At 43.2% G+C, this 25,611-nt stretch overlaps 1 protein-coding gene across 1 annotated transcript in view; it reads left to right on the top strand.

The window, feature by feature from the left end:
* Positions 1 to 2,499: 2,499 nt before the first annotated feature.
* The window catches only part of LOC110506525 (PH domain leucine-rich repeat-containing protein phosphatase 2), a 54,487-nt gene continuing 31,375 nt past the window's right edge, over positions 2,500 to 25,611 (top strand). Inside the window, exons 1-3 of the mRNA XM_036964043.2 lie at positions 2,500 to 2,899; positions 8,206 to 8,486; positions 13,562 to 13,695. Coding sequence (XP_036819938.2) covers positions 2,705 to 2,899; positions 8,206 to 8,486; positions 13,562 to 13,695 — 610 coding nt within the window. The 5' untranslated portion in view covers positions 2,500 to 2,704. The remainder of the gene's footprint in view (positions 2,900 to 8,205; positions 8,487 to 13,561; positions 13,696 to 25,611) is intronic.

Below are 25,611 nucleotides of genomic sequence, written 5' to 3'. Positions count from 1 at the left end.
TTGACATCATGGGAAAATCAACAAGTCTGGTTCATCCTTGGGAGAAATTTCCAAACGCCTGAAGGTACCACATTAATCTGTACAAACAATAATACGCAAGTATAAACACCATGGGACCACACAGCTGTCATACCGCTCAGGAAGGAGAAGCGTTCTGTCTCCTAGAGATGAATGTACTTTGATGCGAAAAGTGCAAATCAATCCCAGAACAACAGCAAAGAACCTTGTGAAGATGCTGGAGGAAACAGGTACAAAAGTATCTATATCCACAGTTAAATGAGTCCAATATCGACATAACCTGAAAGGCCGCTCAGCAAGAAGAAGCCACCGCTCCAAAACTGCCATAAAAAAAGCCAGACTACGGTTTGCAACTGCACATGGGGACAAAGATCGTACTTTTTGGAGAAATGTCCTCTGGTCTGATGAAACAAAAATATAACTGTTTGGCCTTAATGACCATTGTTATGTTTGGAGAAAAAAGGGGGAGGCTTGCAAGCCGAAGAACACCATCCCAACATGAAGCACTGGGGTGGCAGCATCATGTTGTGGGGGTGCTTTGCTGCAGGAGGACTGGTACACTTCACAAAATCCCGTCCTATATAAAGCCTTGATGACAATATAACCTCCTGTTCTGAAGACGTGAGGACGACGGTCCGATGTCAGAAGGGTTCAGATAATAACTACAGAACGAAGCCAACATCAGTGTGAGCTTTGGTTGCGAATGGTATGAACTTTGAACTCTTATTCACTACAGAAGTGATACCTCCTAGCCGTTGAGTTAGCAACAGCCGCTCTAAAAGAGGGTTAGGAAGGAATAGACAGAGTATCCCGTCTACCACACAACGACGTTACTACAACATATTCAATTTACCAGCAGAGACATTCATCAGAGGACAAAGGACTCGGTTTCGCAACACGGCCTTCCATCTACCACCAACCTACCGAAGCACAGCTGAGAGTAAATATTTATTGCATTTTCCTTTTCCAAATGGGCGGTAATTTAGAATGCATAAAATACTGTATTTACGATAACACAGCTTCACCCCTTGTTCCTCAGTCTTCCCGCTCTTTCACTCAAACCCAGCCCCTTTTGTATAACCAGCTGTCATATCTGTTCCACCCGCTAGGGACGTTTTCCTTTATGACGTAATTTGTAATCAAGTTATGATTTAAATATGTGTATGTGTAATTGTGTGATTAGTTAGGTATTTAGTAAATACATAATTAAACCCAATTTTGTATTGCTGATTCAACTTGTTAGCCAGGGTTTGTGCAGATAACCAAGAATTTACAATTTTCAGATGAGACTGAATTAAGATTAAGATTAATATTGACTGCTATTGATGTAAAATATTACTAGGTCTTTAAGAGTTTATTCGGAAGATAACAGCTCTATAAATATTATTTTGTGGTGACCGACTCTAGTTAATTACATTTACATGATTAGCTGAATCAGGTAATATTATTTTATAGAATAGCATGTCATATCACTTAATCCGGCATAGCCAAAGACACGACACAATGGCTCAAGGACAACAAAGTAAAGGTATTAGAGTGGCCATCACAAAGCCCTGACTGACCTCAATCCCATAGAACATTTGTGGGCAGAACTGAAAAAGTGTGTGCGAGCAAGGAGGCCTTCAAACCTGGCTCAGTTACACCAGCTCTGTCAGGAGGAATGGGCCAAAAATCACCCAATTTATTATGGGAAGCTTGTGGAAGGCTACCCAAAACATTTAACCCAAGTTAAACAATTTAAAGGCAATGCTACCAAATACTAATTGAGTGTATGTAAACTTCTGACCCATTGGGAATGTGATGAAAGAAATAAAGCTGAAATAAATAATTCTCTCTACTATTATTCTGACATTTCACATTCTTAAAATAAAGTGGTGATCCTAACTGACCTAAAACAGGGAATTTTTACTTGGATTAAATGTCAAGAATTGTGAAGAACTGAGTTTAAATGTATTTGGCTAAAGTTTATGTAAACTTCTGACTTCAACTGTGCTTGGTTGAATCTGCTCTGTTTCAGACCCACCCCCTATACTGCTTTTCCATGACCCTGAAGAGACATGAGGGCCTTGGTTACTTCTCATTCGCTCCACTTTAAAAAAAAATAAAGTTTTATTTATTTAACCTTTAACCTAATTTAACCACATAGCCCTATAGCCCAGGCCTGCCTTATTGAGAGATCCTGACATGCCTTTTTAACAGGGTATTTTGTCATTAACATACTTGTTCTAATTCAGACCATAATAAAATGGGATATTGGCTACTCTGATTCCCTATGAGGAATAATTTGATGAGGAGTGCTTTTGTGTGTGTGTGTGTGTGTATAACATTTTTCAAAATGTAAGTATCAGACTCTAGGGCAGCAACAAGAAGCAGCCTACATTGAGTGAAATTAAAATGTCATGCATTAAATCAAAATCGCAAGACAGTTAATGCGGTAAAGCACACGTGTAATATGTGTATAGGAAACCTAATGAATAATTCAGTACGCCTCTACTCAGAAATGGGCAGTGCCTTATGAATAATATGTTACCCTGCCTCTCTAATGTTTATTGATAGACCCAATCTGACAGCGGTGATATTCAGAGTCGTTATGGCGTCGCACCGAACGGGAATGGGATTTTTCAGTTGCCGCATGTATTGGAATTTACCAGTCATGTTCCACGTTCTTTTGTAGTTAAATATACACATGCAAATGAAGGAAGAAGATAATATACCGGGAACTGTCAATGGCACCGTTATGGAGCGAAAACAAGGTGGTGTCGAAGATAGCAGGGGTTGTACGGACACACTGGTCTACGAAGCGGGATCTAATCAAGCTGCAGGTCGTGGCGACCGCAATGGTACAGGAAACCGTGTCGGAACGGGGATACGCGTTCTAAAGGTAACTATCAAGCAGGTCATATGTTTAGGTTTATCAAAATTGTGCAATCGCACAGTTCCCGGTTCTAACAGGGCCGAAGTGCGTGTGAAAATAATACTCACGCGTCATCCAGTTTGAGCATCATTGATGTTCTCTTCTATAGTGATAATTATGTTGGCTTTGAAAGTATAGCGTTCAGTGCAACAATGTGTCGAACCACATCGCCAGCATCCTTTCACTGTAGCTCTTTCTGGATTGTAACATAAACATTTGACTGAACTGTTACAGTAGGCAATCGTTCGAAATGTTGCTACATATTGTCGTGCTAAACTGTGAGTCTAACCTATTGATCAGAACACGTCAAATCACATGTTTGAACTTGCTGTTTATTGCTGAAAATGAATAGCAAACCTATTATGGATAGTGTAACATTTTGTAAACTTTTCAATGTGTTTAGCTATTTAGGCAACATGTTTGTCATTGGATCAAATCCACTTTGAAATTCCTAAATAGCCTATACAAAACCGAGTCAATAGGCTAGCGGACCACCGATAGGCCCCATCGAAATCTTGGACTGAGATTGTTCTGTAGCTTCGAGCCCTCAGTTAGCACGCACGATTGACAAGACATGTGATTAACTGTTTCCTTACTCATTCGTGTGCTCTTCTTCCGCCATTATGTCACTCATTAACCCATTAGGCGCAATTTACATAAAACATAATGGCTTGTGCCAATTATTCCCATGCATAATCATTTAGAAAATACATTTCATAGGCTGACATGACCCTCAGCCATGCTTCTATGGATAGACTGCTTATCTCACCAATCTCTCATGTGATACTGTCATGGAGAAGGACACATTCCAGGTACAATTGCTCTAATAATAAATATCCAAAAGACAACTTCATTGGAAGGACCATTACATTTTATGTTCATTGAATCATGAATGGCTGCTGCTGCAGCAAACGGTAGCCTTGTATTCAAGCAACCAAGATTTAAACCAATGAGTGGCGAGTTGAAACACATATCAGTGGCGGTTGGTGCCATTTTGAGATGATGGAGGATGATCATTGTTTTAATGAGCTTGGCCTTATTTCTATTACAGCATATTGAATGACTGCCATTGATATTCTATTCACCCAGCTCAATGTAACATCAATAGGTTTAGGCTACTCCATGATACTCAAATATACCCTGACCCTACCCATAATGAGGTTGTTTAAACTAGCCTATGAATGAAAGTGTACAAGGCAGGTGCACATGTGAAGATACTGTCACCTTGATTACTAAAAAGTGACACATTCGAAACCGCTTTACAGAATCTGGCATGCATTTAGCTGATCTAGGGTGTAGTCATTTGTCCAACAGTTGCAAATGAGTTTCTATTGGACAAATTCAGGTACAGTGCATTCTGAAAGTATTCAGACCCTTTGACTTGTTCCACATTTTGTTGCATTACAGCCTTATTCTAAAATTGAATAAATCGTTTATTTCCCTCAATCCACACACAATACCCCATAATGACAAAGCAAAAACAGCGGGTTTTTTTGTGTATGTTTTTTTTGCAAATGTTTCAAAAATGTAAAAAATGGGGTTATTACATTTTACGTAAGTATTCAGACCCTTTACTCTGTAAGCCTGCTCCAGAGCACTCAGGACTTCATCAACGATCTCTCTGTACTTTGCTCTGTTCATCTTTCCCTCGACCATGACTAGTCTCACAGTCCCTGCCGCTGAAAAACATCCCCACAGCATGATGCTGCCAACCACCATGCTTCACCGTAAGGATGGTATTGGCCAGGAGATGAGCGGTGCCTGGTTTCCTCCAAACTTGATGCCTGGCATTCAGGCCAAATAGTTCAATCTTGGTTTCATCAGACTAAATAATCTTGTTTCTCATGGTCTGAGAGTCCTTTGGGTGCCTTTTTGGTAAACTCCAAGTGGGCTGTCATGTGCCTTTACTGAGCAGTTGCTTCTGTCTGGCCACTCTACTGTAAAGGCTTGTTTGGTGGACCTTCTGACCTTCTGGAAGGTTCTCCCATCTCCACAGAGGAACTCTGGAGCTCTGTCATTGACCATTGGGCACTTGGTCACCTCCCTGACAAAGGCTCTTCTCCCCCGATTGCTCAGTTTGGCCGGGCAGCCAGCTCTAGGAACAGTCTACTCTAGGTGGTTCCAAACTTCTTTCATTTAAGAATGATGGAGGCCACTGTGTCCTTGGGGACCTTCAATCCTGCAGAATTGTTTTTGTACCTTTTCTCCAGATCTGTGCCTTGACACAATCCTGCCTCGGAGCTCTATGGACAATTCCTTGGACCACATGGCTTGGTTTTTGCTCTGACATGCATTGTCAACTGTGGGACATTATATACAGCGGGGCAAAAAAGTATTTAGTCATCCACCAATTGTGCAAGTTCTCCCATTTAAAAAGATTAGAGGCCTGTAATTTTCAACTATGACAGACAAAATGAGAAAAAAAAATCCAGAAAATCACATTGTAGGATTTTTAATGAATTTATTTGCAAATTATGGTGGAAAATAAGTATTTGGTCACCTATAAACAAGCAAGATTTCTGGCTCTCACAGACCTGTAACTTCTTCTTTAAGAGGCTCCTCTGTCCTCCACTCGTTACCTGTATTAATGGCACCTGTTTGAACTTGTTATCAGTATAAAAGACACCTGTCCACAACCTCAAACAGTCACACTCCAAACTCCACTATGGCCAAGACCAAAGAGCTGTCAAAGGACACCAGAAACAAAATTGTAGACCTGCACCAGGCTGGGAAGACTGAATCTGCAATAGGTAAGCGGCTTGGTTTGAAGAAATCAACTGTGGGAGATATTATTAGGAAATAGAAGACATAAAAGACCACTGATAATCTCCCTCGATCTGGGGCTCCACGCAAGATCTCACCCCGTGGGGTCAAAATGATCACAAGAACGGTGAGCAAAAATCCCAGAACCACACGGGGGGACCTAGTGAATGACCTGCAGAGAGCTGGGACCAAAGTAACAAAGCCTACCATCAGTAACACACTACGCCGCCAGGGACTCAAATCATGCAATGCCAGACGTGTCCCCCTGCTTAAGCCAGTACATGTCCAGGCCCGTCTGAAGTTTACTAGAGAGCATTTGGATGATCCAGAAGAAGATTGGTAGAATGTCATAATGTCAGATGAAACCAAAATATAACTTTTTGGTAAAAACTCAACTCGTCGTGTTTGGAGGACAAAGAATGCTGAGTTGCCTCCAAAGAACACCATACCTACTGTGAAGCATGGGGGTGGAAACATCATGCTTTGGGGCTGTTTTTCTGCAAAGGGACCAGGACGACTGATCCGTGTAAAGGAAAGAATGAATGGGGCCATGCATCGTGAGATTTTGAGTGAAAACCTCCTTCCATCAGCAAGGGCATTGAAGATGAAACGTGGCTGTGTCTTTCCGCATGACAATGATCCCAAACACACCGCCCGGGCAACAAAGGAGTGGCTTCGTAAGAAGCATTTCAAGGTCCTGGAGTGGCCTGGCCAGTCTCCAGATCTCAACCCCATAGAAAATCTTTGGAGGGAGTTGAAAGTCCGTGTTGCCCAGCAACAGCCCCAAAACATCATTGCTCTAGAGGAGATCTGCATGGAGGAATGGGCCAAAATGCCAGCAACAGTGTGTGAAAACCTTGTGAAGACTTACAGAAACATTTGACCCCTGTCATTGCCAACAAAGGGTATATAACAAAGTATTGAGAAACTTTTGTTATTGACCAAATACTTATTTTCCACCATAATTTGCAAATAAATTAATTAAAACTCCTACAATGTGATTTTCTGGATTTTTTTTCCTTCTCATTTTGTCTGTCATAGTTGAAGTGTACCTATGATGAAAAATACAGGCCTCTCATCTTTTTAAGTGGGAGAACTTGCACAATTGGTGGCTGACTAAATGCTTTTTTGCCCCACTGTAGACAGGTGTGCCTTTCCAAATCATGAATTTACCACAAGTGGACTCCAATCAAGATGTAGAAATATCTCAAGGATGATCAATGGAAACAGGATGCACCTGAGCTCAATTTCAAGTCTCAGCAAAGGGTCTGAATGTTATGTAAAATATGGTATTTCTATTTTTTTGTTTTAATAAATTTACCAACAAATCTGAACCTGTTGTGATTTTTGGGGTGGTGTGTGTGTGTGTAGAGGCTGTATTTTAGAATAAGGCTGTAACATAACAAAATGTGTAAAGTCAAGGGGTCTGAATACTTAATGAATGCACTGTATGTTTATCCCTGTTTGACATCTCAGAACATTGTTTGTTAATTGATCTTCTGATCACTCTGAGTTGTTTGAGCTTCATTTGACAGATTTGATCTTTGCCCTCTCTGGCCTTGGACAGTTGTAATGGTCATGGAGTGAAATGACGGCAATGACTGTCTGGGCCAATGCTCAGGGTCGTGGCAGCTTCTCTGAATGAGTTTTCCCGTCTTGTTGACTCACACATAGAGACCTATGGTGTGTGCCTTTGTTGCCTGTCGCCATTGACATGTGTGTGTGTTGTCATTGCACATAGTGAGGTTCTCTATTTTTGGATGAGAGTGTGCACATGTTGCCTGTCACCCATTGAGGTGTGTGTGTGTTGTCATTGCACATTGAGGCCTGTTGTGTGCGTCTTTGGCGCTGTTGTGCTGAATAGATGCAACCTAGGGCCCTGCTGTCTCCTCTGTTGTCTGTGTGTGTGCTGCGGTGCAGTGTGGATGCCAGCAACTCTGTGTGTGTGCTGCGGTGCAGTGTGGATGCCAGCAACTGCCTCCCTGTGCCGGGCGGCTGTGGGGATGCACGACATTGTGGGAAGATGACTTCATCAGTGTCTAACTAATGACCTGATGCCTGGCCACTAGACTCAAAAACCAGGGTCCAGTTCACACAGCACCGTCCTGGCTGTTCTTACCCTGTGTAAATATTTGTTCCGAGCTTCTCCAGATTTGAAAACAAGGCCAGTGATTCTGACACAGGCTACACATGTCATTCTGGGTTGGGCTCTCAGATTTAGCAAGGATCCCATTTTAAGGTCACCAACACCCATGAGCTGTTTGCAGGTAATCTAATCTGAACTTTCAGTTTTGCCAACCTGACAAATTGCCTCAATTGAATTTGTCCTCTGGATGTGTTGGAACATGATGCAGCTTGAGATGTCTTGCAGCAGCCTTGTTCTGAATAAAGGACGAGTTATCATTAACTACCGTAGAAGACCATGTAAAGTACTCTTCTCTTACACGCCCAATACATTTACAGCGTATCGGTGGTGGCGGTCTTTTCATCTAATGTTTCTGTTTCTCCAGCGGAACATGAAGAGGAATGGGAGCAGAGGCTGTGTTACCAGGAAGACCCGCTTTGGATCGCGGGAGCGGGACTGGCTGAAGGGGGATGCCCAGCGGGGCTGTGTGTGTCTGTACGGGGGAACAGTTGACCCCCAGCCCCCAGCCTCGGGCCCACAGGCCTCCTCCACCCTCCAGGCAGACCTGCGGCTGGTGCTATGCTCCACCACTACCACGGTGGAGGAGCTGTGTGCCCAGAGAGAAGTAGAGGGACTATACCTGCAGCTCCATGGAGACCTGCTCAGGTAATACTCACCACCACAACTCTCCTATGTTCATAACTCTCCGTGAACATAACACTGTGGTACTAAACGTGAGTGGGAGAGGAGAGTTGTGAACATAACACCGTGGTACTAGACGTGAGTGGGAGAGGAGAGTTGTGAACATAACACCGTGGTACTAGACGTGAGTGTCAGTGGGAGAGGAGAGTTGTGAACATAACACTGTGGTACTAAACAACTCTCCTCTCCCACTGACACTCACGTCTAGTACCACGGTGTTATGTTCACAACTCTCCTCTCCCACTGACACTCACGTCTAGTACCACGGTGTTATGTTCACAACTCTTGAATATGTTAGAAAGATGGCATTCTCATAGTGTCATTGGTTCTATTTATTGCTAGACAGTGTGTTAAATTCCAAATCTAAGTAATCCCATTCATGTTCAATGTCACATCTTTGTGCTTTATTCACCTAGTCTCAAAGCCTGATCAGTCTCAAACCTTTTCATACTGTTGTAGCTTTGTTACCTCATTCTGGCACTGCCAATTCCTCCATTCTATTTTTACACATTGGGTCAGGTTTGTATTCTGTTTTCTTGAGTGCTTATGAGAACTCTGCTGCCTGTCTAGAACAGGAGCAGTCTCAAAGATCTAGACTTTGACTGACCTACACTACCGTTCAAAAGTTTGGGGTCACTTTGAAATGTCCTTGTTTTTGAAAGAAAAGCACTTTTTTTAAATCCATTTAAAATAACATCAAATTGATCAGAAATACAGTACATTGTTGTAAATTACTATTATAGCAGGAAACGGCTGATTTTTAATTTTTTAATTTTTTTTAATGGAATATCTACATAGGCGTACAGAGGCCCATTATCAGCAACCATCACTCCTGTGTTCTAATGGTACGTTGTTAGCTAATCCAAGTTTATCATTTTAAAAAGCTAATTGATCATTAGAAAACCCTTTTGCAATTGTTTGTATTTTATTATTCTTTTTTATCAATTATGTTTATTGTATTTCTGATCAATTTGATGTCATTTTAATGGACAAAAATATATATTTACTTTCAAAAACAATGACATTTCGAAGACCATTCTCTTCCTCTATAGTGCGCAGTGAATTCTACTAGAGGAAAAGACTAAATGAGAATGACATCCTGGCATTTCGCATACCCAAAACACCTAATATTTAGAACACCACGGGTATTCAGACAGACAGTGACTTGACGGCTGTTTATGACAGCACTTTTCCAGAATAACTCGTCATGACGATGCCTCTGAGACAGGCTATAATCTGGTTACACCCACTTGCTCTCCTCTTGGCTTTTTTGGTCAGGCAAGGGAATGCATTTTACTCCCGGTAAGACTATTTTTGGTTGAACGCTGAGCACTGCAGGATGCACTAAATGGGTCATGTTGTGCAGAAGAAAAATAACGCATAACATGACTGAGATTTGTAGTGAATTACACACCTTGTTGCAGGATGCGCTTTACCTCCCCCTATTATATTGATTTTTACCAGCTGGAGCCCTCTACCACCTGAATTACATGTCTATAATCTATTAATACAGCTGGAGACCTCTACCACCTGAATTACATTTCTATAATCTATTAATACAGCTGGAGACCTCTACCACCTGAATTACATTTCTATAATCTATTAATACAGCTGGAGCCCTCTACCACCTGAATTACATTTCTATAATCTATTAATACAGCTGGAGTCCTCTACCACCTGAATTACATTTCTATAATCTATTAATACACCTGGAGACCTCTACCACCTGAATTACATTTCTATAATCTAATAATACAGCTGGAGTCCTCTACCACCTGAATTACATTTCTATAATCTATTAATACAGCTGGAGACCTCTACCACCTGAATTACATTTCTATAATCTATTAATACAGCTGGAGACCTCTACCACCTGAATTACATTTCTATAATCTATTAATACAGCTGGAGCCCTCTACCACCTGAATTACATTTCTATAATCTATTAATACAGCTGGAGCCCTCTACCACCTGAATTACATTTCTATAATCTATTAATACAGCTGGAGCCCTCTACCACCTGAATTACATTTCTATAATCTATTAATACAGCTGGAGCCCTCTACCACCTGAATTACATTTCTATAATCTATTAATACAGCTGGAGACCTCTACCACCTGAATTACATTTCTATAATCTATTAATACAGCTGGAGACCTCTACCACCTGAATTACATTTCTATAATCTATTAATACAGCTGGAGACCTCTACCACCTGAATTACATTTCTATAATCTATTAATACAGCTGGAGCCCTCTACCACCTGAATTACATTTCTATAATCTATTAATACAGCTGGAGACCTCTACCACCTGAATTACATTTCTATAATCTATTAATACAGCTGGAGCCCTCTACCACCTGAATTACATTTCTATAATCTATTAATACAGCTGGAGACCTCTACCACCTGAATTACATTTCTATAATCTATTAATACACCTGGAGACCTCTACCACCTGAATTACATTTCTATAATCTATTAATACAGCTGGAGCCCTCTACCACCTGAATTACATTTCTATAATCTATTAATACAGCTGGAGACCTCTACCACCTGAATTACATTTCTATAATCTATTAATACACCTGGAGACCTCTACCACCTGAATTACATTTCTATAATCTATTAATACAGCTGGAGACCTCTACCACCTGAATTACATTTCTATAATCTATTAATACAGCTGGAGACCTCTACCACCTGAATTACATTTCTATAATCTATTAATACAGCTGGAGACCTCTACCACCTGAATTACATTTCTATAATCTATTAATACACCTGGAGACCTCTACCACCTGAATTACATTTCTATAATCTATTAATACAGCTGGAGACCTCTACCACCTGAATTACATTTCTATAATCTATTAATACACCTGGAGCCCTCTACCACCTGAATTACATTTCTACATTCTATTAATACAGCTGGATATGCACTGGCAGTTTAGCACTATGCTGGTAAAGTGCTTTTCTGAAAAGACTGGATCAGCACGGGCATGTCTCTTTCTTTCTTTGAGCCTGAAACTCTCAGGTCTGGTTCTGTAACCACCTAGGCTTCTCCTCTCTCCCCTTAAGGGAACTCTGATCCAGGTAATTTCACATATAGGTGATACAATGTTCGATTTATCTCGGTAGTGCCATGTTGTCTCCTCCCACACCCTGAAGACTGTTGGATAACTGTGCTGCCTGGTGGAAATGTCAAAACTGGGTAATTTCATGTACCCTCAGATTTTATTAATGTTTGTTGTATTCTTGTTATTACAATTTCAAGGCCCATAGTTAGAGATTTTCCTGTACTTTTGTATACTTTTTAGTCAGTACTTTAGGGGGCTGGCCATACGTGAGGGGAAATGGGGCTGCACAGCTTCCAGTAAAACCCCTTTCAAACTAGGGATTTGTATAGCAAATTGATGTAAAACAGTCATTCTACTCATAGATTATGCATGTATGAACTACACTTTGACACATCTAGCACAAAGCGCTAGGTTTAAAATATATATTTATACTTCGTCAAAGTTCTGGAGAATGTCTTAAGAGACATATACACAACAAATTAAGGGAATGTATCTAGCCACCCAAATGAAGGAAAGGAGCGTTTTGGTGTCTTTTGACAGAGATTAAGTGACTGTAGATTTAGGAGCCTACTGTACTCATGGCCACGAGGGAAGTGGATTTGTGAATAAATGTACATGCTCTCAGAGCTGTCCTGTACAGACAGTCATCCCTCCGAGCCTGCCAGGATCTGTCTAAATCCTGTGTGAGGTGCTGGGGCCATGACTGTGTGTGATCAGCAGACATGATCTTGATTGTTAGACCCCGCTGGGCTGGCAGAGGGAGTGTGGCCTTGGGCATGGGCAGAGAAATGCCACAGCAGCCACCAGACGCTGTGTCACCTCACCATCGCACTGGTGTGACAAGGGCTGTGGCTGGAAACTAGTCACTTCTGGCCTTAGCATCATGGTAATCCTAAACTACAGTACATAGAGGACCTGCGCTGGGAGTTTGCTATCACAGGCGTACTGACTAGGGTGGGTCTCTTAGAATGTATGGAGCGAGGTGGGGAGGAGAGAGCCAATGATGACTTCTTCTAGAATGGTAATGCGTTAGAATAAGCAACACAATCACACACTGTATGCCGCAAAGAGTTGCAAAATCTGAGGCTTATTGATTTACAGCACATTATGAATTTTATTGGGCAAAGCTGGGGCTTCCATAGACAGTGGGTCATTGTGAAAAATACCCTCACAGATTTTGAGTGCATGGAGTCTTCAGTGGTTCTGTAGCAGATATCCTTGGTGTGTTCACGTGCGGATAAGAGGTGTTGTGTTGAAGGCGTGCCGTGTTGAAGGCGTGCCAGTGACAGGCTGGGGGTCACAGATTGCAGGCTCAGCAGACCTGTTTGATAGCAGCATGAGAGGCCCTTAACAGGATTAGCCATGGAATGAGATGATGATTTCATTCGGGCAATAAGGCAGAGGACTCACACAGGGAGGTAAAAGAAAGGGGTTCCATCAACATACCATTCAGACACATTATTCAGATGAGCTATTGTTATTAGAGTGCATGTTGGTCATTAGCAGGTGCTTCATATGATTAATGATGTTCTTCCTCCATATCTGACTTTGAACTTAGGACCTGATACCTGTGCGGGGATAGTTTCTCTCTCTGCTTGATTGACATCCGGCACAGAGTTGGACTCTGTAAATGTTTTGATAGAGGAGCCTTGTCAATTCCCCGGTCTGAAAGTGAATCACCTGTGTCCAGCTCTGCTGATTGGCGTGACAGCTTTCCTCTGGACCTTACCTGTCATAACACAGGGAAGGATGGATTGGAATGTCTCTGCTTGCGTGTGAGTGTGTGTGTGCTTGCGTGCCAGAAATGGTTGCTGAACTATGCCCCTTTGGTTGGATTCCAAGTGTGGAGGCAACAATACACAAATTATTTATGTGTAGAGGAGAATATGTGTGCCTGTTAAGGGTATTGACTGTAATTGGCATATATCCTGATTGTTTCTATTTCTGTCCCTATAGGAGGCTGGACCCCTCTGAGCGCCCTCTCCAGATGGTGTATGACTACCTGGCTGCTATAGGCTACCAGGACCCTCTGCTGGTTCAGAAAGAGGCGGCCAACTCGGACCTCAGCTGCATGATCCGCTTCTACAGTGGTGAGTAGTGACCCAGGGGGCCTGTCTACGGCCATCTGCAGGCCATGATGGACTCTCCTTCACTGGGCTCTGGCTGGGCTCAGCCAGCTCTGCTGGAACTAGGCCTGGAGCCCTGTCAATGGACCTGGCTCTACAGCTGATGGAGCGGTCTAAACTGTCAGCTTCTGGGATGGGTCCTGTCGTTCTGATCTATAGTATGTGTGTGTCGGAGTGTTTGTGACGCTGTGTGTATTTTTCCACTACTCTCCCGGCTGCAGGGCTGTTAGCACTACCCTGACTTCATGAAGTAGGCTTCACTCACCTGGATTGGGGTTTATTTTTGCATAATCTTTTTATGCATACGACAGTCTTTGTCACGTTGGGGGGAAATGGTACTCTTTCTAATATTATCATGCTTTGATAGGTAAGAAAATGATGCATATCTGTTAATATTGTATCTCTGTGTCTGGGTCTGCATACTGTCTGTCTGTTTGCAGGAGCCAAGCAGCCTTGGCTTGTTGTACTTTAGCTTTCATACCGGCAGCAAGACACACCTCTGATCGTGCTGGCAGATCTGTCTGTCAGAGATTTTGGAGCAGCATTTTGTACTTAGAAGAATTCATGTTTTCCACTTAAAGGATTATGCTTTCTCTGTCTGCGCCTCTCTACACTTGAGTGAAGACACTGTCCTAGCTTCAGTATTCAGCTAGTCTCAATTATTCTAGCACATTAAGAGGAATCAAACTGGTTTATCAGGGCCAGAGGAGTAAACTACGAAGCAAGCTAGATCTACTCTAAAGGTGGCCAGCTTCAGTTACAGTGCCTTGCGAAAGTATTCGGCCCCCTTGAACTTTGCGACCTTTTGCCACATTTCAGGCTTCAAACATAAAGATATAAAACTGTATTTTTTTGTGAAGAATCAACAACAAGTGGGACACAATCATGAAGTGGAACGACATTTATTGGATATTTCAAACTTTTTTAACAAATCAAAAACTGAAAAATTGGGCGTGCAAAATTATTCAGCCCCTTTACTTTCAGTGCAGCAAACTCTCTCCAGAAGTTCCGTGAGGATCTCTGAATGATCCAATGTTGACCTAAATGACTAATGATGATAAATACAATCCACCTGTGTGTAATCAAGTGCCGAAATCAAAATGAAAGAAAAGGTATCTTGCAAATTCAGCAGGCTATCATATAAACTAGACTTTTAGATGTGCAGTCTCTATTTTATTATTTTGGTGTGGTTATCAATGCACAAGCACCTTTTCCCTCCGATTATAAAATAGTTGAAATGGGTCATACAAAAGTTTAACTGTGCATGAAGTTTCCAATGCATTTGTCATTACTAAATGTGTAATGTGATAGGTATTTTAACATTACTATTTTGAACACACAACACATTTGATTTAATAAAATATTTAATCAGTTTGTCTTCCTCAAATTAACTGGATGATGATGCAATCTTTGCGAGAGGGCGGGAATCTGCTGTCATTGGTCCTCAACTCGCGGCTCAGACACTCAAGATCAATGTAGTTAACTCATAGTTAGCCTGCCTGGTGCAGGTTAGATCTGAAGGATTTGTTGCCATAGAAATTCACCTGGCTAAAAGGTGAGCAATGTTTGTGGTACTGGTTATTACAAGTTACTCGAGTTGACCAAAGTTACCTTGCTAAGTCCTCAAACTACATTTGTAGTTTTGGTGCTGAGGTGATGTCTGTTTTAATAATGTTTCCATTGTTTGAACCAGGTTGTATTGTGGTTTGGGTTGCTACTACAACGGTTCAATCCCACATCCTCAAAATGAGGGCCCATGAGTGGCCGCCTTCTCTTCTGGGAAGGGGTTAAGTGACCGCTGCTGGTTCAGGCCTGTGAGGGATTTGTGTCAGACGCAACCCTGGGCATGGGTAACCTTCATTACTCTGAGGCCAGGACGCACCCCAAACAGCCATACATCAGGGCCCAGACTGACAATCCTTCTTCCCTGGGCCTGGCGCAGGTCAGCGTTTTTGTAATGGATCTTGTTCTTTAGGCAATTCTGCAGTGGTCACTAGCTGGCACAGCCACAAAGTCATAAAATCTGATTATAAACCAAACTGTAACCACACTGCTTACCTTAATGCCTAAACCAAACCATACATGAAGACCAAAGAGCACATCTTTGTTTCCTGAATGTTTACAATATAGCCAATTTTGACTTAGGCCAGCTGCAAAGCGGAAATCGCTCAGTTTGAACTCGCTCAGGACAAGACTCATGACAATAAACGTCAACCTGCGGGCCTGGCTGGCAGCGTCACTATTCTGTCACAGCCCCAACAGTAACTAACTATCCCTGAGTCACTGTGATGTATGGCACCAGATACAGGATGGATGTGGCAGGTTCATTTTAACACACTGGGAGATGTATTTACAATGGTGTGATGTGTCCATATCATTCAGTCACTCTTTCTCTCTCACACACCTCGAGTCTCACACTCCTCCCTCTTTGTGATCCTGTGTGGTAGTGGCAGGTCTAATTATCCTCTTATCAGTCCTGATAGGCTTTGCTGTAAGGGGAAGAGGAGCGAGGACCTGATGTTCTGTAATGCCTCTCCTATTAATAACCAGGCTGGTGCTGAGACTGGCTGGGCCTAGCACTGTGCAGCGCTGTGTTGCTGAGTCAGTGTCACTATGTCTGATGTGGCTGTGGCCACGCCCATGCTGTGGTGAGAATGACGGAGCGAGAGGGGAAGAAAGCGTGGCCACCATCTCTGGCCAGCATAGCCTTCTCACACTGTCACACACGGTGAAGGAGCCCCTCTCTTCCCATCCACTGACTGGACATGCTCAGGCATTTTTTTTTATTTAACCTTTTATATAACTAGGCAAGTCAGTTAAGAACAAATTCTTATTTACAATGACGGCCTAGGAACAGTGGGTTAACTGCTTTGTTCAGAGGCAGAACGACAGATTTGTACCTTTTCAGCTTGGGGATTCAATATAGCAACTGTTGGGCCAATATCCAAACTCTCTAACCACTAGGCTACCTGCCGTCCCATTCACAATACCTCCCAGAAATCCTTTTTATTTAACCTTTATTTCTGAACATACTCAGGCTGTTTCAGTGCATGTACTGTCACTATGTACTATAATACACTAAAACTATAGTTAAAGTGTATGTGCCTTTTTGTATTGAGAATAAAGCATGCCCCTCTTGTCTGTCTGGTTGATATTCTCAGTGCTGTAGCTCTCTGGCTGTCAGCTCTCCAGCACGTTGCAGGCCTCATTCTCAGTCACGGTGTGTAGGCTACAGTGGGAACAGAACAGCGCTGGTCTTTCCCCTGCTCGGCCCAGTCCTGTGAGAGCTGGCTGTGCTGTGCCGTGGTGTTATTGAGCAGAGCAGGCCTGTGGCCCGGAGGTTGGCCAAGCCCTGGGAGGGAGATCCTGCACCTTTTATTAGCTGCTTGTGGGAAAATACAGGAGACACTGGCACCCTGGCATCCTAACTAGGCTAGCAGGGTGGCTGGATTGGATCAGATGAGGACTCATACAGAACTACAGTAAAATGTCTTTACTCTCAACCCATACAGTCATGGGGTAACAAGTCTTTCCACCCACACATCTAAGGGGTTGTTAAAGAGCTCTCCACCCACACAGTGCTGATGAAATAGATGGGCTGTGTTAGTTGGAGAACTCCATAACAACCCTGTGCTGTACATGTCTTTCTCAGGTGCCTGGCAGCCGTTGTCAGGGGTAACCTAACCTCCTGATTAAGCTGATGAGGGGATCTCTGCCGCAGCTGTAAACAGTACAGCTGTCATAGGAAGGGTTTGTCAATATGTTCACGCTTAATTAAGTCTTTTTAAACCCTTTCTAAGGCCTGCATAAAGGCTTCACAAATCAGTTATAAGCATATGTCATTCTATATAAAGGGTGGAATAAGGGTGATCAGTTGACACATGACAAAGCACCTCTATCGCCCTTAAATAGTCAAGCTTTATACGTAATAAAGTGTTGCTATTAAAGTGTGACCATGAATCCTGCATTCACTGGGCTTTGCTGTGCACACCTTTCTAAAATGTGTTGGTATTCACACTGCAGGGGTGTTGAAGGCTTTTTGCTAAGCACAGGTTTATGACTTCCTTCTCTCTTTCTATGTCGGAGAGGTGTTGATAAGGGAACATTGTGTGAGTTATTAAAATACACACGGCTCTATTTGTACAGGAAACTAATCTCCGAACCCCCCCCCCCAGTCCTGTTGCCCACTCACAACAGCCTGCTGTGGCACTCCAATGAGATGAAAACAAACATGGAGGGGGGAGTAAACATGAATAAATGCTGACTTAATAAAGCACTCTCTATGAAAACAGCGCTCCAGAGACCTGGGGGGGGGCGGCGTACAGCTGCACCTCTGAGGGGGCATGTGAGTCCTGGCGCTGGTCCACTGGGTCTGGCTTCACCTCGACCGGTCCGGACCTGGTTCTGCTGCGGAGCTCAGGAGCTCACATCCAGCCTGGGAGCCTTAGTGTCTTAGCAGAGGGGAGTTAATCATATGAGGGCTGACCAAGTTTGTCAACTAATGAGTTATTGATCTGCCAGGATCTTATAAAAAAAATACCAATGAAAACTAAGTAAACAGCGTGGAGGCCCTATGCTGCGCTGACAGGGACCACAGCAAACCGTAGGGGGTCCAGCAGCCAGGCCATAGAGGTCACTGGGCTGCTGCTCACACAGGGGTCTTCTGGTCCCCTATTACTGACTCACCCATCTGTAATGGTCAGTGCCTGGAGGAGCAGAAGGAGCGCGATTACAGTACGCTACTTCCTGGTCTCGCTAACTGATGAACTGAATAACAGAGGGAGGGAGAGGAGGGGGGGGGGTAAGAGAGGGATGGCATGACCAGGATGAGAGGAAGAGTGCTCCTACTCATGAGAGACATTACACCCCACTGAGCAGCATCTCTGCATCTCTCTACCTTCTCAATATTATATGCAGATCCTAGATGTGAGTCAGCAATCAACTGCTAGAGATTTTCCAGTGTCAGACACTGGCACCTCAGCCTTGAGTCACGCAATATCTGGCTTAAAGAGCTGGGTGCCTCGGAGTTCAAGGGGATCCTGCCAGTTTAGATTGGTCTATTTCATTGCAATCTTTATTGGGAAATCCCTCATCCTATTGCTGAACCATAGAGGGATGGGGAAGATGTGCATATCGGAAAGATGCTAGCTGGATTTTCCACCTTCCCATTGTTCAGTTTCCAGTAAGCACTGCCCCTGTCCCATAGTTCTGTCTGACTTGTCTGCATTATTCTGCTGAAGCACTTTTCATTTCATTTGATTTCCCTAGTATGGAAGCAAGCTTAAGGACTTTATGAATTGCATTTCTCACAGTAAGAATAGGTCACAGAGGGGGCCTGCACGGCTCTGATTTGATGTTATTGCCAAAAATGGCCTGCTGTTCTGATCCTGGGCTGCAGTAAGCTTGTGTTTCTGCCTCCACTGGCACCCCACTGCAAGCTAACCTAATCTATGCAATATTCTTCTAGAACTCCCTATTGGAGACAGAACATCAAGGCAGTTGTTCAGTCTGGATGGACGGACGGGGCTGTCTGGAGTCATGTCTGGCTGACAGTTGAAACATGGTCTGGTTTGGGGGATTCTCAGGTTCGGATACTCCATAGGGAAAGTTGATGTGCAAGTGTTGGGTCTATAGAATGCGTTTGGCCCATTGCCACCTCCTTTAACTCTCTCGCTCACTCTGTGTCTCTGTATGGTAGTTTCAAAACCATAGGGGACACAGTTTGACCTGCCTCACTCCCCTGCCCATCTGGTGACTGTTGAAGTAAGACTTGACCACTGTCGCCAAGACTACCGTCAACAGGAGACAGGGACATTACAGCTGAGGGACAGAGGGCAGGGGTGTGAGGGGGGTTCACCTAGGACATACACTGCGATCTGTCACTTGTCACTCTGTCCCTGTGGCTTGGCAGTGTCTGAACAGCGGAAGTGGGACTATGTTTAGTGATTAGGCATGTCCTCTCTCTACCCCTGCTGCCGAGGACTCCCACCCTGATGCTATTGGAACTGCTGCTGGAGTCTAGCCTCAGAGAGAGAACAGAGTTAAACAACATCTGCCACTCTGCCAGATCTGTACACATTTTATGACCAATGAGATTGGTCCATATCATAAATCACTGCTGTGGGATTGGCTGACTCCTGCTCAGGGGTGAAGGGTAATTAAACACTCCCCTACATATTTATTTGGACAGTGAAACTAAAACTTTTAATTTGCATCTATACTGAATCTAAACTTTTAATTTGTTTCTATACTGAATCTAAACTTTTAATTTGGCTCATACCCCTCAAAAATGCTAACCTCCCCTGTCAATGGTAATGATGAGAGTTTAGCATGTCTTGGGGGTATGATCTTTGTGCCTTTAACTTTCTCACTCGTCATTATTCCACAATTCATTCATGATTATCCATAATCATGGTAGCATCCACATTAATGTGGAAGTGTATAGAAACATATTATATTCTTATTTGCATTAAGAGACTCCAAAATGACACAACATTATTTACCATTCATTTCTATTGGGAACAACATAATCTGAAACGCAATCAAAACAATCTGAAAATGCATCCAACAAGATTGTATCGTATCTAGCATGATGTAGTCATTGCGTGCTAGGAATATGGGACCAAATACTAAGCTTTTGACTACTTTAATAAACACAAGTACATTTTTCCAAATTCTTATGACACCTTCAAATGAGGGGACTAGACACATGATTGCTTTCATTTCTAAACAGTAAAACAGATCTGTATGAAAATACCCTCAAATTAAAGGTAACATTCTGTACTGTTGCCTCATATGAAAAATGTGATCTCAAATCCAAAATGCTGGAGTATAGAGCCAAATTAAAAGTTATAGCTTCACTATCCAAATACATATGCAGGGGAGTGTAGATGGTGCAGATGTACTAGGCTGGAGCAGACTTTGATTCCAAGTTACTCATCGTTTCCCTGGCAACTCTGACATGGTGGGAAAGCATGCGCGTTTGTTTTGGGTGCAGCAGTTTGTCGTGAATGGCTAAGACTTGTTTTCATTGTGATTGAATGAGAGAGTGATTGTCAGAAAGTGTTATTGTTGTGTTAGGAGAGGAAGTTGAAGTGTCAGTGTTCTCCCGATCCGGGGCACACTGCAAACATTAGTGGGGTTGTCTTTCGTTTATTGATTTTTTTTTTTTTTAGCTTTATTTAACTAGGCAAGTCAGTTAAGAACAAATTCTTATTTTCAATGACGGCCTAGGAACAGTGGGTTAACTGCCTGTTCAGGGGCAGAACGACAGATTTGACCCTTGTCAGCTCGGGGGTTTAAACTTGCAACCTTCCGGTTACTAGTCCAACGCTCTAACCACTAGGCTACCCTGCCACCCCTGTTGCATTGCTACAGGGTGTTGGCAGGTACGTACTTTCATTATCATCTCATTCTATACCAAGGGTATGACAAAACATGTATTTTTACTGGTAACCAGTGTATAATAGCAATAAGGCACTTTGTGGGTTTGTGATATATGGCCAATATACTGTACCACTGCTAAGGGCTGTATCCAGGCACTCAGTGTTGCGTGGCGCTTAAAAACAGCCCTAAGCTGTGGTATACTGGCCATACGCCACCCCCCTCAGGCCTTATTGCTTTAGAATGATCTTGTATTCCCCGTCATTCTGATAGAATGAGATGATAATGAAAGTACGTACCTGCCAACACCCTGTAGAAATACAACAGTATAGACCTGTGGGTATTTACACACAACCATGTTACAGTTAATGGGGGTGACATTTTTCCATGGCCAGAGCAGGGAGAGCAGAGCACAGCTCAGTGTCTCTGTGCGTTCAATTATTTCAGCGTAATGCTGCTGTGTGCAGAGGCCCGCTTCTCAGATTTGGAGTCGAGTCCAGGGGGATGTCCAATTTAGAAATGCTTGTTGACATCCTGCGTGATAGTCAGAAGATCTCGAAGTAGAATTGATTTGAAGGGGTTTTTAGGGCTATGCTTCGTTTAAAATAGCACTGATTTGTCCTTGAGCTACATTCTGCTGCCGTCTCTCGAAATGCAATCAAACGCCCAAATATTGAGTGACATTCACTTTCCTCTTATTGCTGTAGAAAACGCTAACTCTAGTTAGAAGCGGTGTTTTCAGTCTAGCCCTCTGGCTCCATTGTTGAGAGAGGGATTACATCTGTAGTGTTTCTGGGGGTTGTTCCAGCTTGGTTCATCACTGTGCGCTAACTACAAACACTATCAACCATTCCCTCTCTCACAACCCACTGCACCAGAATCAACACTATTTATAATAATGAGGCAGTGTTTTTCCTGTGTTTGTGTGATGGTGGAGGTGAGAATGCTCAGTGGGACTCTGAGCCAGTAGTCTGAGATTGTATTGACGTGCCTTATTGGTGTGCTGTGTTCTTGGATCATTTCACATTGAGGTGGAAAGAACAGGGAGGTGATTATTAGGTGTTTAATTCAGTTGGATGGTGAGATGAGAGGAAGAGATTTTGGGTTGGCTGGTAAGCAGCAGTTCATTGGGGATAGAATGGGATGAGTGTGTGGATGAGGGAGGAATGTGGCTGTTTGTAGTGGATTTGCTGTGGGGCCAGTGGGAGAGAGCGTCCTGTCTGCCCGTGTCTTCCTGGCTGTATGTGGAGCCCCTACAGGGCTACAAGTCTGCCTTTGACAGGTCAGCCTCCTTCTACCTCACTGAGACCGACACATAGAAGACAGGGCAATGATGCAGCTCTCCCCCTCTCTCTTTATCCCTCTTTCCCTCTCGATTGCTCTTCCCCTCTCCCTCTCCTTCTAAGGCTGGCTGCCCTTGCCCCCGAGTGCCTTTGTGCTGGAGCTGGTCCTCTTTTCTCTTTACAGAGGGGAAGCCCGGGGATCAGAAACCACTATTGATCCCCAGCCAGCGCCAGCGGCCCAGTTTGCTGTCAGAGGCCATTGTCTTGTTCATTATGGGTTTTCCAGACAGCACAAAATCAATCAGCCTGACTTCATTTTGATCCCTGGCTGCCACTGACGTGAAAGAGAAGAAAGAAAAGGGCAGAGAGAGCGAGGACATGTCTGCCTGCCTCTGGGAGGTGGTATTAAGGAAAACGCAGATCTTGTTATTTAAAAGGAAATTGAAAAAAAAAGCTGTGTGCCCTTTGAGCTTATTTGACCAGACTTTAACCTGAGTGTACTTGAGGCCTGCTGGGGAGGCCTGCTGTTTGTGTCCTTCAGAAGCAGAATACTCAGGCTGCAACACTAGCCTCACCTCCCTGCTACATAATTTGATTGAACAAGGGTTTAATGTGACAAAAGCCTGACTCATTCATCAACCTGACTGATGCATCAGGGTTAGAGCATCTCTGAGAAGTCGTGTGTGTGTGTGTGTGTGTGTTAATGAAAAGGGAAGACTGATCAAACTCTAGGGACACCTTGAGTTGAGCCAATGAATGCTCACCTGTATCACCTGGTGTTTTGATCAACCTTGTCAGCAGCCTAGACATGCAGAGCCCAGTGATCTCTGATCAGACGTTAGAGGGAGTGACACTCACACCTTTAATCTCTACCATGGATGAAGCAAAAGATTATAAAGCCTTCAAACTATCTTTAGATTCCATCCAGCGAATAAATGGGTTTTGATACGTTATTACAGTGTGTCATATCAAATGTTAAGCATGCGCTAGAGGTATCAGCTAAGGTCTATGTGGATGATAATGAGACTATAGGCTGGTCTGATCTGCTGACATAAGAACACTTCCAGGAAGAGATGTCCTATTCATTGACTAATGCATAGGTGACATCATCGTGACCTGTTGATATCAGTGTGACTTCATGTTCTGGCAGCGTCTAGCCCTCTCCTTGTCTTTGTCTCTTGATCACACTACCCCTTTTGAGAACATATGGTATTAATTAACGTAATGTTTCTACAGGGAGTGGGTGGGATGTACAGTGGGGCAAAAAAGTATTTAGTCAGCCACCAATTGTGCAAGTTCTCCCACTTAGAAAGATGAGAGAGGCCTGTAATTTTCATCATAGGTACACTTCAACTATGACAGACAAAATGAGAAGGAAAAAAAATCCAGAAAATCACATTGTAGGATTTTTAATGAATTTATTGCAAATTTTGGTGGAAAATAAGTATTTGGTCAATAACAAAAGTTTATCTCAATACTTTGTTATATACCCTTTGTTGGCAATGGCAGAGGTCACACGTTTTCTGTAAGTCTTCACAAGGTTTTCACACACTGTTGCTGGTATTTTGGCCCATTCCTCCATGCAGATCTCCTCTAGAGCAGTGATGTTTTGGGGCTGTTGCTGGGCAACACGGACTTTCAACTCCCTCCAAAGATTTTCTATGGGGTTGAGATCTTGAGACTGGCTAGGCCACTCCAGGATCTTGAAATGCTTCTTACGAAGCCACTCCTTTGTTGCCCGGGCGGTGTGTTTGGGATCATTGTCATGCTGAAAGACCCAGCCACGTTTCATCTTCAATGCCCTTGCTGATGGAAGGAGGTTTTCACTCAAAATCTCACGATACATGGCCTCATTCATTCTTTGCTTTACACGGATCAGTCGTCCTGGTCCCTTTGCAGAAAAACAGCCCCAAAGCATGATGTTTCCACCCCCATGCTTCACAGTAGTTATGGTGTTCTTTGGAGGCAACTCAGCATTCTTTGTCCTCCAAACACGACGAGTTGAGTTTTTACCAAAAAGTTATATTTTGGTTTCATCTGACCATATGACATTCTCCCAATCTTCTTCTGGATCATCCAAATGCTCTCTAGCAAACTTCAGACGGGCCTGGACATGTACTGGCTTAAGCAGGGGGACACGTCTGACACTGCAGGATTTGATTCCCTGGCGGCGTAGTGTGTTACTGATGGTAGGTTTTGTTACTTTGCTCCCAGCTCTCTGCAGGTAATTCACTAGGTCCCCCCGTGTGGTTCTGGGATTCTTGTGATCATTTTGACCCCACGGGGTGAGATCTTGCGTGGAGCCCCAGATCGAGGGAGATTATCAGTGGTCTTGTATGTCTCTCTCATTTCCTAATAATTGCTCCCACAATTGATTTCTTCAAACCAAGCTGCTTATCTATTGCAGATTCAGTCTTCCCAGCCTGGTGCAGGTCTACAATTTTGTTTCTGGTGTCCTTTGACAGCTCTTTGGTCTTGGCCATAGTAGAGTTTGGAGTGTGACTGTTTGCCTCTTAAAGTCTGTGAGATCCAGAAATCTTGCTTGTTTGTAGGTGACCAAATACTTATTTTCCACCATAATTTGCAAATAAATTCATTAAAAATCCTACAATGTGATTTTCTGGATTTTTTTCTTCTCATTTTGTCTGTCATAGTTGAAGTGTACCTATGATGAAAATTACAGGCCTCTCATCTTTTTTAAGTGGGAGAACTTGCACAATTGGTGGCTGACTAAATACTTTTTTGCCCCACTGTATGTGCTCTGTGTACGTACAGTATGTGTGTGTGGTAGTGTATTCGGAAAGTATTCAGACCCCTTGACTTTTTCCACATTTTGTTACGTTACAGCCTTATTGTAAAGTTGATTTAATTGTTCTTTCCCCCCTCATCAATCTACACACAATGCCCCACAATGACAAAGCAATAACAGGTTTTTAGACATTTTTGCAAATGTATTAAAATAAAAACTGAAATACCACATTTACATAAGTATTCAGACCCTTGACTCAGTACTTTGTTGAAGCACCTTTGGCAGTGATTACAGCCTTGAGTCTTCTTGGGTATGACGCTACAAGCTTGGCACACCTGTATTTGGGGAGATTCTCCCATTCTTCTCTGCAGATCCTCTCAAGCACTGTCGGGTTGTATTGGGAGCGTCAGATGTTCGATTGGGTTCAAGTCCGGGTTCTGGCTGGGCCACTCACAGACATTCAGA

This window comes from Oncorhynchus mykiss, chromosome 26 (assembly GCF_057628025.1).
Source record: "Oncorhynchus mykiss isolate SJ-2025 chromosome 26, ASM5762802v1, whole genome shotgun sequence".
NCBI classification, from domain to species: domain Eukaryota; kingdom Metazoa; phylum Chordata; class Actinopteri; order Salmoniformes; family Salmonidae; genus Oncorhynchus; species Oncorhynchus mykiss.
This window is presented reverse-complemented; position numbering and strand designations above follow the sequence as displayed.